The sequence below is a fragment of the Rhamphochromis longiceps genome, linkage group LG7 (assembly GCF_057381845.1).
Source record: "Rhamphochromis longiceps isolate RC_006_pf linkage group LG7, R_longiceps_female_GT1.1, whole genome shotgun sequence".
In the NCBI taxonomy this organism is placed as follows: domain Eukaryota; kingdom Metazoa; phylum Chordata; class Actinopteri; order Cichliformes; family Cichlidae; genus Rhamphochromis; species Rhamphochromis longiceps.
In genome coordinates this window covers 60,199,077-60,215,431 of record NC_140563.1, presented here as the reverse complement: position 1 = coordinate 60,215,431, position 16,355 = coordinate 60,199,077, and the positions used below count along the sequence as shown (strand labels likewise).

The 16,355-nt window shown below is 36.5% G+C and overlaps 1 protein-coding gene across 2 annotated transcripts; it reads right to left on the bottom strand.

Moving 5' to 3' along the window:
* Positions 1-2,448: 2,448 nt before the first annotated feature.
* LOC146666534 (dual specificity protein phosphatase 26-like) lies at positions 2,449-16,135 on the bottom strand. 2 transcript variants are annotated; one of them, XM_085414642.1, is made up of 4 exons: positions 14,722-16,135; positions 14,238-14,421; positions 13,626-13,837; positions 2,449-10,575 (listed from the first exon to the last, which is right to left on the bottom strand). In XM_085414642.1, the coding sequence occupies exons 2-4, from the start codon at positions 14,414-14,416 to the stop codon at positions 10,370-10,372; spliced, it is 597 nt and encodes a 198-aa protein (XP_085270768.1). In that variant the 5' UTR covers positions 14,417-14,421; positions 14,722-16,135; the 3' UTR covers positions 2,449-10,369. The 2 variants fall into 2 exon arrangements, with proteins under 2 accessions (XP_085270768.1, XP_085270767.1); XM_085414641.1 differs by having other exon boundaries at positions 15,378-16,135.
* Positions 16,136-16,355: the final 220 nt, after the last annotated feature.

Genomic DNA, 16,355 nt, shown 5'->3' with positions numbered 1-16,355 from the left:
TAAACTTCACCGAAACAATCTGCAAATTTCATTAAAATTGAATAAACTATCATCTTGTCTTTATTTTTAGTTAGCACCTTAAAAGCTTAAAGCTGTAAGCTAATGATAGTTATATAAGCTGTAGTTTTACGTCCAGTGGATGATGATCTGATTAGTCGACTAATCGCAAAAATAATCAGTGACTAGTCGACTATCAAAATAATCGTTTGTGGCAGCCCTAATCAGTATGTGAAATTACTATCCAAGCCCCCTAATTCTGAAGCTAAACCTTCCCTCTATCCACTTTCACTTCCATTTTTTTTTATGGCTCCAAATCACACTTATATTGTATTATACTTTATATTGTAAGGTAAAGGTGCTACAATAATAGGAAACCCCAAAAATCAGATGACCACCTATGAGCAAGTACTTGACAAACAGTGGAAAGGAAAAAAAACTCTTTTAACAGGTCATAGCGCAGGGGTGGGCTACTCCAGGCCTCGAGGGCTGGTGTCTTGCAGGTTTTAGATATCACCCTGGGTCAACACACCTGAATCACATGATTAGTTCGTTACCAAGCCTCTGGAGTTCTCCAGAGGCTTGTTGAGGAGGTAATTTAGCCATTTGAGTCAGCTGTGTTGGCTCAAGGACACATCTAAAACCTGCAGGACACTGGCCCTCAAGGCCTGGAGTTGCCCACTCCTGTCATAACAGAACCAGGTACAGGAAGGGGCCTCCATCTGTCGTGATTGGGGGTGATGGTTGACATCCATCCATTTTGTTTTGCTTATCCAATTGATGGTCATAGCAGAGATGGAGCTTGTCAGTCAGTTGCAGGGATAATGCATAGTGACAGACAACAGTGCAAACTCATATTCACACCTACAACCAATTTCGAATACCAATTAACCAAAACAATAACAACTCCAATATGGTAGAACCCAACTGAGTTATCGATGGGCTGATATATCTGCCGATATATCTGCAATCTTCTGCCCTGAGCCGCTGTTTCTGTGCTGCCCAGCTGTGGTGACAGTGGCACAACATGTCGCCCACTGATTTTTACCATCTCTGCAGAAACTCTGACATTGGCAAATTATGTATTCGGAGCAGGCGGTGGTGTGTCAACAACAGGTGGACACACTGCAAGACCAGGCAGTGCTGAGCCATTACAGGGGGGGCACGTGATGAAAAGGTTTAGAGACAGAGAGAGCATGTTCTAGGTTCCTTTTTTTAAAAAGGGATTTTCAGAACTGTTGATATATGAAGCAATCCTCATTTAAACATGGGTCAACCCTGTTTTTGGCAATTATGACAGTTTTAATAAAACCTGCAAGTTCCTGCATTTATGCTGAAAAGCAAGGAAAAGTTAAATGATGCTTGTACTCAGTGTTCGGGAGTAACGGAATACATGTACCAGCGTTACGTATTTAAAATACAAAATATGAGTAACTGTATTCTGTTACAGTTACTGTTTAAAAAGATGGTATTCAGAATACAGTTACTTTGTTGAAATAAAGGGATTACACGGCGGTCTTTTCCTGTTTCATATGTTAAGCTGTCCCCTCTTTATTTTTGGTAACTGCATGCTGGTGGAAAACCCAAACAAAACACGCATTAAGAGGCTCTAATGCCTTGGTCTCAATCTCACGGCCCATGTCACCTCTACTTGCGGCCCGCATGAGTCATTTTACCCACACTGGCTTTTCTCTGGGATCTTTGCTCCAGTACGACAGTCTCACGTTTCTGTGGAGAGTAAGTCTGACTTTGATTCTGATTTTCAGGGGGATATGGGGATCATAAATCACAGGTTTGACACAAGATGTATATTATCACCTTATGGTATTATCATCAGCTGTTTTTATGTCTCTGAAGCGAGTCTGTGTGTTCTTCAAGTTGAATGTCCTCTTTCCTTGCATGAACATTAAAATTAAAAATATAAAATATTTGCTCTGACACAACACAGTTCGTAAAAAATGAAAACAGTAAAATATCTCAGTTAGAATATTTTTATTACATTTAGTAGAGAATTTATCAAAACAAAATTAGCAATGTTCAGTGTTATTTACAATAAAAACAGACACACAAGATTAAAAACCAACTTGAAGTACACAGATTAAGGCATTAACATCTCATTTGCTAGTGTCTCCTTTAATGAACCGCACAGAAAGTGATACAAAAATAAATTTAAAACAATTCAAGTTTTTCTATAGAAAGGGCTCTATAACAAAACAATAGAGATAGAAACAGGAATTGAGAACAACATCAATCACAGCACAAAAAATTCACGGATACAAAACATGCAAATGCAATACAGCATAGGTAATACAATGGTAATACAGGTCCCATCTAGAAATTATCATATCTATATCTATATATATCTATATCTATATATATCTATCTATATATATATATATCTATATCTATATATATCTATATCTATATATATCTATATCTATATATATCTATATATATATCTATATATATATATATATATATATATATATATATATATATATATATATATATATGTATATATATATATATATATATATATATATATATATATATGCCTCTCCTGTGCTTTAACTCAGTAAAACTAAGGATGCTTTGCCAAATTTTGCAAACCATGCTCCTTTTTTTCCAAATACTAATTGACGCATTAAAGCAACATCATCATATCAATCATATCAATCAGAATCCCATATTCTTACAATAATGTTCATACAGTATATTCAGGGTAATAATGATCTGATCCTCTGTTGAATTTGGTTTGCTCACTTACAAAGAAATGAACAGTCTCTAATTTTTATTGTAGTTGCATTTTAATGGAGAAACAGAATATCAATCAAAAATCCAGACAACTCCATTACTTAAAAGTTATAAATTGAATAGCATATCATTTAGTGGAATAGGTAAATGATCCCCTATAACCTACAGCCAGAATTCTGGCCTCCACAGATTGGTTATGTGCCCATGTAGCACAAAGACTATATTCAGTCTATCAAACATTACAATTTCTGATCTCAAAGCCTTCAGGAAAAGCTTTGTGAGAAAGCTGCTGGTGTGATGGAATAAAAATATAAAACGACTATCAGTCATTCTCGGTCTCCATGTAAGATCTTGCCTTAATAGGTAAGGATGATCATGACCCAAGACTACGATCTGAAGGCAGTTGGGACCACAGTCGCCAAGAACACCATTGATAACACTCTAAACTGTAATGGATTAAAATATTGCTGAGCCCACACGACCCCCCTGGTCAAGAAAGCACATGTGCAGTTTGCACACTTCTAAATGATTCTGGGAACAGTCAGGTGAAAGTGGGGTGGCTGTAGCTCAGGAGGTAGAGCAGGTCAGCTACTAATTGGAAGGCTGGTGGTTTCATCCCTTGCTGCCCCAGTCTGCATGCTAAGTATCCTAACCCTAACCCCAAGCTCATATTAATGTGTGTGAATGCTTAGATAGAAAGCACTTAAAGCATAGAAGACAGTGCTTGTGTGAATGTGGCTTGTTGTATTATGCACTTTGAGTGCTCTAGGAAAGTAGAAAAGTGCTATATAAGAATCAGTCCAAGTCCAGTGGTCATATAGAACTAAAATTGAGCGTTTTAGGGAAGAAAGATGTTGACCCAAAGAATACCATCCCCACAGTCAAGCACGCAGCTGGAAACATTATGCTTTAAGGCTGTTTTTTTTTTGCTAAGGTTACAGCATGACTTCACTGCATTAAGGAACCAATTGGCAGGCCATGTACTGTAAAATGTTGAACAAGAACATCCTTTCCCAAGCCAGAACACTGAAGGATCGTGGATGGGTCTTCCAGCATGACAAATACCCCAAACATATAGCCAAGACAACAAAGAAGTGGCTAAAAAAAGAAGCATATTAAGGTCAGGAAGTGGCCTAGCCAGTTTTCAGATGTCAGTCCTATAGAAAATCAGTGAAGGCAGCTAAAGCTTCAAGTTTCCAAAAACCTAAAGGATTTAGAAAATTTCTGGGCCATAATCACTCCTGAGATGTTTGTGTGGCGGGGTGTTGTCTTTGGCTCTGCCGTAGAGGAGGGATGGTGCAGCGGGGTAAGGGTGTAGAGTCAGGGGAGGCTGGCAGACACAGCAAGGACCTATCATCATAATCATGCATCCACTTTTTCTGCAGTAGCTGAGGAGAGCAGTAGCAAGAAGAGCGAGGGCAAGAAGCACTGCCAAGTGACCAGAAGCTGGAAAGCTGCTCACGCAAGCACAAGATTACAATGCACATTGTAAATGAAGACTCTGTAATTACACTGCCAAGCGTGGGTCACACTTGCTACAATGCACAAACCTGGTGACAACTACAAAAAACATCTCACAACTACATCTACCAATAAGGGCTTCTTTACCAAGTACTAAGTCATGTTTTGCCTGAGGATCAAATACTTATTTCACTCAAACCATAATTTTCATGTTTTTTGGATTTTGGTTGATATTTTTCTCTGTCCATTAAAATGAAATTACTACTACTACAGTTCATTTGTTTTTTAAGTTAGTAAACTTACACATTTAGCAGGGGCTCAAACAATGACTTCCTCCACTATATGTATGTATATATGCACCCTATCTCCTCCTTAAAGGATGGGCCAATCTGAATGAAAAATGTCACAAAGAGCAATTATTTTAGCATTTATTTATTCTAAATGTAAATTATTTTGATATTTCTAAACAGGACGTTCATTTCATTATCCCCCTTCGAATGCAATGTTACATCTTCCGTTTGCATTTCTTTCACTTATCACTTTTTATGTATATTGCCCTTAAGTTAATGGTCACTAAAAATTGTACCTGCGATGGAATTGGAATGACGGAACTGAAAAAGCACCACAGTCCTTGCAAAAAACACACATAAAGTGGGTTTTTGCCAGTAGAAGTAATTTTTAATACTGCAAGGCATAGACATTAAGATGGACAACATCACAGCTCCCTATTCTTGTTAGCATAGAGGATATGAGCCTGACTAAAACATATTTTATCAATTGTAGCAAATATGTAGTCAAATTGACTTTTACGCATCACTGTGATATTTTGTCACTGTTTAGTTGCTTGATTCTAAAAAAAGGTATCTGATGACTGAAAGTGACAGGTAGCTCCTTTGAACAAATAAGTAATGTAGACATGTTTTAGCATCTGTTTAGATATTGTACATAAAAACATTGGAGGACTTTTTAACATTTTTTAATAGTTTCTCTTATGGCTGACACAGCATTTTAGATATACAACAATAAACTACTGTTATCAAGTGAGCTACCATTTGGGTCAGGCACAAGTTGTGGCTACAATACTATGGTAATGTCATGCTAGTTACACTCAAAGACATGGGCTAAAAAGGCAGGAAGTGATAATGGGTATTCCATCCATCTTTATATGCTTTCTATAACAGAAAGTTATAGTCTGATGTGGCCATTTGATTATCTATTGAGCCCTAAGCACCCAGTTAAGATGCAATTAATTCCCTATAAAATGCACACAAATTGTCACTGAAAAGTCATGACAGTTGAGTTCAGATTGCTTGTTGTTCTTTTTTGCGTTCCAATACAATGGTTCAAAATACAGGTATGTATTTTGTGAAATACACCCTTTCTTGCCAAGAGCAGTGTTGCAGAGTAATGGAATACATGTACCGGCGTTATGTATTTAAAATACAAAATATGAGTAACTGTATTCCATTACAGTTACTGTTTAAAAAAGTGATAATAAGAATACAGTTACTGTGTTGAAATAAATGGATTACACTGCAGTCATTTCCTGTTTCACAGGCTGTCCCGTCTCTAATTTTGGCAATTCCCCGCAAACCCAAACCTGGAAACCCAAACAAAACGCAAAATACAAGTCTCTAATGTAAGCATCCTGTTAATGTTGGTGGCGTCAGTTACACAATGGACCTGGAACAAGCACAACAGAGTCAGCAGTGCGTGGGAAGGAATGTATTTCTTACTTGGAGATTCTGACAACACTTCATATTTGCCAGCAACCAAGCTGCTGAGAGCAATAGTAATAGCACAGTCTGCTCATTTCCAGATTCTCATTTTTATTCTTCAATCATAATAGATTATACTATTTCTTTTATGCTGGGTGTAGGTGCAGGCACTAAGTTTATCCTCTGTCTGAAGAACAGCCAACTTTCTTTAGATTTGCTGCTCCTTGCAAACAGGTTTGAACACCATATGGGTTGGGAGACTAGAGCTGTGTGCCTGAGATGACCTTATTGGAGATATCTGTACTCACTGAGATAATAAAGAGCTAAGAGTAGAAAAAAGCTGTGTGAAACTGTACAATGTGAAGCCAGAGGTTTTACTTGTAAATAAAAATTACTTGTAAATACACTGGCATCAGTGTATTTACTTTAAACACTTTAAACATGTTTAATATGAAAATCCAATATTTTAACACTAATGCGTCTACATATGCATATATATATAATGAGCATAGTACACCCTCTTTAATATCCACAGACTGTACAGATCCTCATTTTGGGGGGTTATTTTTATCTCCATTTGCTGAGAGTAACAATGCTCAATTCATTCCCCCTTGTACTTCAACATGGTGATGTTACACAGCACAAATTCTACAAGCCACAAAATATGTGTTTCAAACATCATTCTTGAGGTAATCGTTAGTAACACACTGGAAAGTATTTGAAATGCTGGTTAAAAGCACAGAATTGGCTCTTCTAAAGTTTTTTTTTTACAAGCCTCACTTTTAACATCAAGACAAAACAGCAGACTTTACCCGACTTGTGCACGCAGCATGATTACTGTGTATGTTATCCAGGCAGTTGGTAGCTTTTGCAACGGCACATCTGTGGTATTGTCTCTCACTGCATGTCTACTCAAAATGCTTCTTGAGCTAGCATACTACATCTTCACTTCGAGTAGTACTCTGGACAGCTAACAGTCACTGTAAAGTTAAGGTGATACACTGGACTGGGAGATACTTAGAGAGCACGAATTTATTTTGATAAATTACCCCATAAAAAGGTTTACTTACACAACACCAAATTGTAAGCAACTAATTAATTAAAGATGCAACAATGGCTTGGCCAGGGACCATCTACTTGGAACAGCCTTACGCTATTCAGAGCTCAGAGCCAACCAGAAGCTGCTCTGAAAAAAAAAAAACAGTTACAAGAAAAATTATGAAAATTAAAAAAAATGTTAAAGAAAGAGAGGTCAACATAATTTTATCTGGTAAATTTATAAACATACTGGAAATAATGCAACTACCTGATATTTGTTTTGTTATATAAATCCACCTGCTTACTTTTGGTAAGTTAAGATATGTCAGATAACAGTGGGTATATACCAACTCATTTCTGTTAATTATTTGTACCTCTTTTCACTGTTTAAAAAAGAGAAGATCCTGTTATTTAATGCAATTTGGGGGATTTAGGAAGTTTAATTATTTCTTTTAGTATGAAAATAATATTTTACTTTGAGAAAAGTTGAAAAGTTTGTTTGTATATGCTGTAAGTTATAGTTTTTAGAAAAAAAAATCTGAATCAGCAAAAAAAAGGAACTTGGAAGCAAACAACCAAATTGCAATTGGTGCATTTGCTTTTGTGTTCACAAACAAATAATTACATTATATATGCTGTAATTACGCTGGAATTCTATAAGCTACATAACTTTGCTGGATTAGACCCGGGTTATAGGGCACTTCACAAATGTAAAAGTGACTGGAACCACGGGGGAAAAAATCACAAAGAACATTTTTGGGGGTTGATATAACTTATTTACGCTCTATATTAACTAGAAAATACAACAAGGAACGTGTCTGCTTAGGGTCAGTTGTGATCAGTTTTTAATTACTGACACTCCTGAATCATAACAGTGACCCGTGTATTTTATCCATAAGATTCGGGCTAAAGTTGTGGAACATTTAAAGAAATTACTTTCAACATGATGAGGGAATACATTAAATTGATATGGAGTATCACACAGGGCCTAATGTTGCTGTCACACAAACATTTAAATTTCCTAGCACAAACAATTTTCTTCTGCCAATTTTCATCATGTTTTTTTAACAGGCTGAGGTTTATTTTAATATACGATTCTATTCTACTTTTACATATTATAATTTTTGATCATAGTAAAATACCTTTCCTTTCTGCAAAGGACCTCATAACTTCATTAACCACTTTAAAACATCTGCCAGTTTAATTTCAGGCATGAAGTGGATTCACAAATCTTTAAGACTTGCAAATCTATACAACTATTTTAAACAACAATGCCTGTTTGAATTTTAGGCTTAATGATTTGATTTTTGTAATATCACTCGCACCTTTCATTTTTCTTATCTATTTAAAAATATATTTTGTAATGCAGTTACAGCCACATAATGTTAATTCCAAATAGACAGACAAGAACATGGAGTCTGTTTTAAAATTCTTATCTTCACATAACTTTAAAGCCAAGTACCTTTGTGTTACCTTTGTGTAAATTCCCTCTCATTTTAACAACTGAGAGGGAATTTACACAAAACGTTATAAACCTAACGTTTCTGGACTACCAGGACCAATAAACAGCATTATAAACCTTGTGATCTGAGTAGTTCAGTGTATAGTTCAGTGTGTGGTTGGTTAGCTCAAACTAAGCAGCTGAAGTTTTTTGATATTGTTACTTCTCTCTGGGTTGAGGCAGTTTTGTTTATTTCATTTTGTTGTAATCATTAAAATACTGATATAAAACCATTCTTGAACACATACTTTCTCTTGCTAGAAAGTCAGACAACACTCAGAAAGTATGTCAAGACAACAGTAAACTCACATCTGCAACCTTGGCACAACTCATATGTGGAACTATTTCTCTACAAAGACTAGATAACAAAAAAGATTAACATCCTATTCAATATCACAGTGTCTGCTGGGGTTATTTTGTGACTCTTTGCTGGGTTCAGACCCCAGATATGTTAATCAGGTTGGCGATAACCTGCCTCAGGTTGACTATTTTCTTCTGAAATTTAAAAAAGTCAGACAGGAATCTCTGTTAGACGTGTTCTCTACAAGCTTGACTAAAAAGAAAAACAATGGATATGAGTTCGAAACTGCAGAAGCGTCCAAAAACATGTGTAGATGAATCCTGTAAAAGCTTTTGGCATAAATTTTGTGGACATCTGTGGCTGTCAAGATAACTGCAAACATGGTACCATGAATAAACATGTTAGCACTTGTCAACCATAAGAATGATTGTTTCTAGTCCTTTATACTTTTAACGTAGGTGTTTTCCCCTTATCAGCCATAATTGTGCAAAAATTGTTTACCGAGCATCGAAACTAGATCTCAGATCAATAAATAGAAGCTAAGTTAAGGCTACGTCCACACTAATGTGTTTTCTTTTGAAAACGCATAGTTTTCTCTCCGTTTTGGCCTCCCGTCCACACTGAGATGGCATTTTCCCCAAGGAAAAACGCAGCGTTTTGAAAACGCTCTCGAAAATGCATATATTTCAAAACGGAGCTGTCCCGTCGCAGTGTGCACACTCGAAAACGCAGACTTTCTAAAACGATGATGCATTTTTGTCCTGTGATGCATTCATGTGACCAATTAAACAAAGATAGTGGAGGGCATTATACAGCAGTTGTTTTGATTGCTCTCAATTTTGACAGCCCTAAAAAAGATTAATATCAGTTTGTACATGCTCCAGATAGCTTTTCGTCAAATTCTTTAATTCTCACCCACTTTTGCGCATGCGCAGGACTGGAACGTAAGCGTTTTTGGCCGTTTCAATGTGGACGCACAGCGTGGACGCGGAGCGTTTTCAGACGAAAACGCCGTTTTCAAATCTATCCGGGCTAGTGTGGACATAGCCTAAATTAACATAATTCAGAGGTTACACACCAAACTCCTGTTTCACATCTGACTCAAACCCCGTGCAGCAGTTTCCTCAATTTTGGACTCGCAGTCAACTTTTGAATCCTATACGTCAAAGGTAAGGTTTTACTACTTAACTTACATAGGTCAACTGATGTTGCTGTAAAATTTCTACCATTATGTGCGTGAATGAATCTGAAAGGCAGAGGTCAGTTACAAATTGAAAAAAACACTTTGAAGGAAATAGTGGAATTATTAATAAAAGTTTCTAATTTTTTAGAATCTTAATGTACCAGTAAACTTTGATCTTAAGGAATATAAAATTATTTGGTGCTGCTGTTTCAGAGTCTACAGAACTACAAAGATTAAACAAACTGAGCAAATTGACTATGAAAATAATGGCATCACTTGATCTGTGGTATCACTGGCTACCATTCAGAGATGCAAAGTCAGAAATTCACAGGTTGCTCCTAGTTTGGTCCCAGAATATCTCCCAGTGTAATGGGCTGCTACCTCAGGTGGAGTGTGTCTTGACAGTATTTTCAGCTCTATGGTGATGTCTTTCGGCTCTCTCTCAGGATGCTGTCCAGGCCATTCAGCTGGCGGAGGAAACCTCGGTTAGGGATGACACCTCTGTGGTCTTTTACTGTCTTGATGGCCTCCACAAGCGTCAGATTTTGTCTGATCATCAAGTAGGCTAGCACCAGAGTAGCTGAGCGGCTCACTCCCACAGTACAGTGGACCAGAACCTTACCTGCACATACCAAAAAACATAATCACAAGTCCACGCAAATTAAACAACCTGCATAGAACTCAGTAGCCATGCACACAAAGAACCCAGCACATACACAAAACTGTTTGCTTTGTATCCACTGTGGCAGAAACATCAGCGTTGTTTTAAAATGCATTTTTTTACTATTTGAAAAATGAAGTTTGTCAACAGTTATTGTTTGCTGTGTAGCAGTGGAAATATCAACAACTGCCACTGGATTACATGAATCTTTAAAACTGGAGGATTCTAAGGCGAGCTCTGAAGCCTCAGCACTCCTGTTCCATTAGTCTTGTACAATATCAATATCTTGTACAAACAAACAAACAAACATAACGAGGCTCAGGAAAGTAAGTGTGCATTGTGATCCAGCAATTATAACTTTGGCCAAAATACAGACATTTCATTCGCCAATAAAAAGTTGCTCAGCCTTCAGCAACACATGTAACTGCACGTATCATGACTGGATGAGTTTCAGGTTTTGCATTTTTTTCTGTATTAGAGTGAAGCCAGTGATAAATCAATACATCCACCCATGTACAGTGGAAATTACAGCTATAGTTAAAATGGCAAACTTAACTTTCAAAAAGTCAACAAATCCTGAAGACAACAAATTATTGATGTGCAGCACACATATCAAATCTTTCATAGTGATTTTGTAATTTATTCAAACTATAAACAGGCAAAATAAATAATAAGTTATGGTGTGTTTTAGCTACAGTGAATTTGTTCCAGCTCGGGTGGAGACTTTAATGAGTAAATACTTTTATAGAGATTCAAGTAGATTTTATTGCAGCACATTTATACTTTTATTTCAGTAAAATGTTATTTTTACTGAATATACATACACTATTGTATTACTTTTATATAAGTAGCAGATTTAGGACACTTCTTCCAAAGCTGTAAAATGCTGATAATCAGCATTTGATCAGAGCATTTGTTCACTGTTTATCAAAACAGTGAAGAATGCTTTACTAGTAAACACAGATCTAAGTACCACCAGATTTACATAAGATGATTTACGTAAAATGATAGAAACAACCTGAACTGTTCAGATCAGACAAATGAGCTACTTATTGTTGTCATATATTGTAAAAAGACAGTCTGTCACATACTCCTCTCTGTCCACTGCTCAGCGGACGTGTAACTTTATCTAGATGACCTATAATACTGGAACCTGAACCCGCAGTGAGTGGAACTCTGCAGCCAGAGGTGTACAGCTGTGTTTCACTGAGTGACCATTTGGCAGCAACATAAGCACTGGAGAGGCTTCCAAATTTAGTTTCCAAATTGTACACAAATACGGTTCAAAACAACGCTGATCATGGCGCCACCTTGCTTTAATGCAGTAACCTGAAATGTCCATTAAAAGTGACCAATCACATTAGAACCCCTCTTCCTTTGGGCTCTGCTCCAAACAGTCAAAATTCAGTTCATTTGCAGGAGCAAGAGTGAGAGTGTGAATCAAAGTTCTGCATGCACAGGTTGTTGAATTTATGCAGAGGAATTTAATTCTAGATTACGTTTTTTCCTGCGTGGAATTTTTGACATAAACAATTCCATAAGATTACAAAATGTTAGGTCAAAATGTTTTGCTTAAAATGGTCAGTTTGTTCTGCAATTGGAATTCCCACCATCTCTGGCTCCAAAAACAACATGCCAGTGGCCACAAAACTAACATTACGCCAGATTCCAGAAATCAATGGATGATGTCACAAACTTCCATTATTTTTATACAGTCTGCAAAAGAGACATACAGAACCAGAGTGTGAGCTTGTGGATGTTTGTTTATATTACAATCTTCAGCGTGGTTTTAGGATAGCTGTGCCCCTGATCACTGCTATTAAACACAAATGGTTGCTCCCCTCATCCCAGTGCAAATTACTAGGATAAATTGATGATTTACAAAAGACTATTAGCTACCCTAAAAATATTTATACATATTTTATATAAATGAAAATAGTTTCATGTAATCAGTGTAAAGCAATATACTAAATATTTGTTCATACTTTAAAGAAAAAGCTAAATGACCAGTTAAGACAAGGGCTGTGCCCCAAATTCCTCTTTTCTTCTTCTTCTTCACTACATTAGACATTTGCATCATTATTTAGACCTGTTGAGCCACACAAGTCTAACTATATAACACAACATTTAAGTGTTTTTGAAGAAGCAACAGCATGTAGTGGGAAAATTTATAAACTAAAAACAGGGCCATTCAAATACAAATGGATGAATCTGCTAAAGCAAGGTTACATTAAGCGTTCCCAGTAGTTATATAAGACCTTTCCTAGATCAAAAAGAGATTCATTTAAAATGTAGAAGATACTACAGTCTGAAAATTTTTTAGGTCTTAGGTCTTTGGGCAAGACACTTCACCCGTTGCCTACTGGTTGTGGTCAGAGGGCCCGGTGGCGCCAGTGTCCGGCAGCCTCCCCTCTGTCAGTGCGCCCCAGGGTGGCTGTGGCTACAATGTAGCTTGCCATCACCAGTGTGTGAATGGGTGGATGACAGATTGTGTAAAGCGCTTTGGGGTCCTTAGGGACTAGAAAAGCGCTATACAAATACAGGCCATTTACCATGTACCATTTAGGTCAAAGAACAGTCTTAGGTCTTAAGTCTTAGGTCAAACAACAAATGTATTTGTTTACTCTAGTAATATAATAACTCATTTTTACTTAAAATTACTTTAGTCAATATCTATCCATCAGGCCATCAGGGTTATATGGGGTTCAGTCTTGCCCCGGGATCTTTTTTTGATATGCAGAACACAGAGCTTCTAACTGCTAGATGACCTGCTATTTGAAATGATAATTTTCCCTCATGTTATCAATTAATAATACATTTTTCATAGGCATCTTTCAAAAGAATCAAAGATACCTTGTAAGCAATTAAATAACAAAAAACACAGCATGCAAAAAATAACAATTGGAAGAGTGCATAGATTTAAAAGTTAATAGATCATAAAATTAAAATCAAACACAGTAGAACAGAGAATCTACCCACACAGACCCCCACACACCCAGACTCAGACAAACCTCCACTGGTGAGGGCTTTGTGAATGAACTCAGAAGCAGGATAGAAGTTAACACTCATGTCAAAAGTTGGTGAGTCATGAGCCTCAATGCCAAGATAGGTGATGTTCATCCCAGCATAATATTCGGCTCCCCCGCGCCACTTCGTTTGTGCGCAGTTGAGGATATGTGTAATGCCAAGTTTGGCCAATTCTCGTCGATCTGATGCAATGTCCCTGCAGAGGAGAGAAGGTATTTCCAGCTCTAGCAGTTAAACTGTTTTCACTTGACTACATAACTTGTATGATTTATGCTGACATGTAACTCTTATGTGACTCCTAAGCTTATGAATGAGACAAACAGATACTGCTGGGTGATGGAGCTAGATATAGATGTTAGATAAATACGCTTGCTTTAGACTAAACAACTTTCAGCTTATATGGTGGAATGCCAGAATATTTACTTCATTAAAATTAGTTCTCATTGGGTGCTCATTACTGACTCGTAGTAATGGGTATTTTTATTTCTAAGTAATACGTTACTAAGAAATTAATACTTTAAGTATTTATTCACTGTTATTAAGACACTCTGAGTATTTACTTCTTCTGCCACCGTTTAGAGGTTAGAAACACTCACTGGTCTCCGATATAGAGTCGTGGCCACACTTCGTCTGCATGGTTGCAGGCCGTTTTGCCCGTGTAAAGGAGCCTTTCTAGCTCGGAGACGGTCAGGATCGGGGAGGAACGTTCAGAGTCTTTTCGGCTCGGAGACCTGGAGCTGCTCCGGGACCGAGAGAATCGAGACATGAACGCCATTAAATCTGTGAAAACAGAGATGAAAAGAACGGGTCTTTTATTATTATTATCATTATTATTATTATTAAAGAAATTCACACGCGCGTGCGTTCAGAATAAAACGAATAAAATTAAAATATAAACTGGTTGTGTGTTGTAATCCTTACGTTTATTATTTGAATATGACATTTTAATAACAAATGTACCTATAGCTTTATGTAAATAATTCGTAGCATGTTAGTTTACAGTTGCGGATACAAACAAAAGCATGCAGATCATGAATTTTACGTGTTTTTTAAAAACGCGAATACCATATTTGTATTTACCTGTGTTGTTTTATTCCGTGTCTCAGTTATGTGGGGCTAGGTGCTCTGCGGCCATGTTGACTAATTTATTTGTTATGGGAGGATAACTGTGTAGACGAGACAGCTGCTATTGCATTCAGTGGGCATCTTCACCGTCTTCTCAACAAGTCTTCATTGAGGTGCGTGACTCCGAGGACATAGCTCCCGTTTTAAAACGAAATTTAACGAAATTTAAAATAATGTGAGCTTACACAGTACAAAGAGCTTCTCCAGTTCTTCTCTGTGGCAATTTATAGTCGGTTGTGTTGAAATAAGCGACTTTCAGCTGCTCCTTTAGTCACATTGGTCACAAGGGGTCGCCACAGCGAGTAAGTCTGCATATTTGATTTGGAAGATTTTTACACCGAGTTCTTGACACCATTGTGACTAAAGGAAGCAATTGAAGGTCGTTTATTTCCCGACGCAACCCCAAAAGGATTTGTGAGCACTCCTGGGATCGAAGAGGGATCTTTCAGTTTTTATGCGAATGTTGCTATTGCTAACTGAAATGATGGCATTAATGGTATTATTTAACATTAATGGATTTTAGTCATTGTGGTGTTTGCTACCATCTGCTGGTCAAATTGGGGTAAAGCATTAAAAATGTCAAGGTAGGAAAAAATGAATAGCAGTCTTACCACAAGGTCCATCTGCTCTGGAACTTTCCATCACACCGCTGGAGTAGTGCGGTGTTGTTCTCCTTGTATAAAGAGTGATGGAAAATTCTGTCATAAAACTGATTACGTTTTAGTTTTTCTTTAGGAAGACCCATGTGCAGAAAATAATATATGTTATGAATTACAAATTACAATTAATAAAATTAGTTTTAAATCTGATTTAATAATAACTGGTTTAATAAATCATTTAAAAATATAATGAAGAAACGTTAGACCCACTTAAAAAAATCTAACCATAAAAAAATCTAAATTTGGGCTTTCTACGGAAAAAAAAATATAGGGAAAATGAAAATTTATTTGGAATGATTGTGTGAAATAGTACGATTTCTTTCCAGCATCAGACAATAACAACATAAATAACATTATCAGAGGCCTGTATTATGAAGCAATATTATGGTCTTGGTGAGGTTAGTTTTCATTATTGAGGTGGTTGCTTGCCAGGGTACATCACAATGGTAACTTGCGGTAGAGTATATAGAAAAGTATATAAACCTGAAAATAGTATTACTGGTCATAAACAATATTGAGTTGAAATTTAACGTAAAAATGAATATATCCAGATCATATGCCTATCTCATCCAATCTGAAGCACCGTCTTCTGCAACACTAACATACTAAAGGTCCTTCATGACATCCATGATGGTTTTCCTCTTTTCCTCCTGCCTGACAGCTCCATCCACAGCATCTTTTGTCCAGTAAGCTGTCTTTACGGCACTTGCTCATACCATCTAAGTCTTGTTATGTGTGTGTGTATATATATATATATATATATATATATATATATATATATATATATTAAATATATATATATATATTTAAATATATATATTTAAATATATATATATATAAAAAATACATATATATATATATATATATTTATATATATATATATATATATATATATTTAAATATATATATATTTAAATATATATTTAAATA

What these genes read in the sequence shown, in the direction of transcription:
- LOC146666534 (XM_085414641.1), bottom strand. Translation starts at nt 15,471, where the DNA reads ATGACAGAATTTTCCATCACTCTTTATACAAGGAGAACAACACCGCAC. An exon ending in CAGAGCAGATGGACCTTGTG is followed by an intron (nt 14,422 to 15,377) that starts GTAAGACTGCTA and finishes CTGTTTTCACAG; the next exon opens with ATTTAATGGCGTTCATGTCT. An exon ending in CGACTCTATATCGGAGACCA is followed by an intron (nt 13,838 to 14,237) that starts GTGAGTGTTTCT and finishes TCTCCTCTGCAG; the next exon opens with GGACATTGCATCAGATCGAC.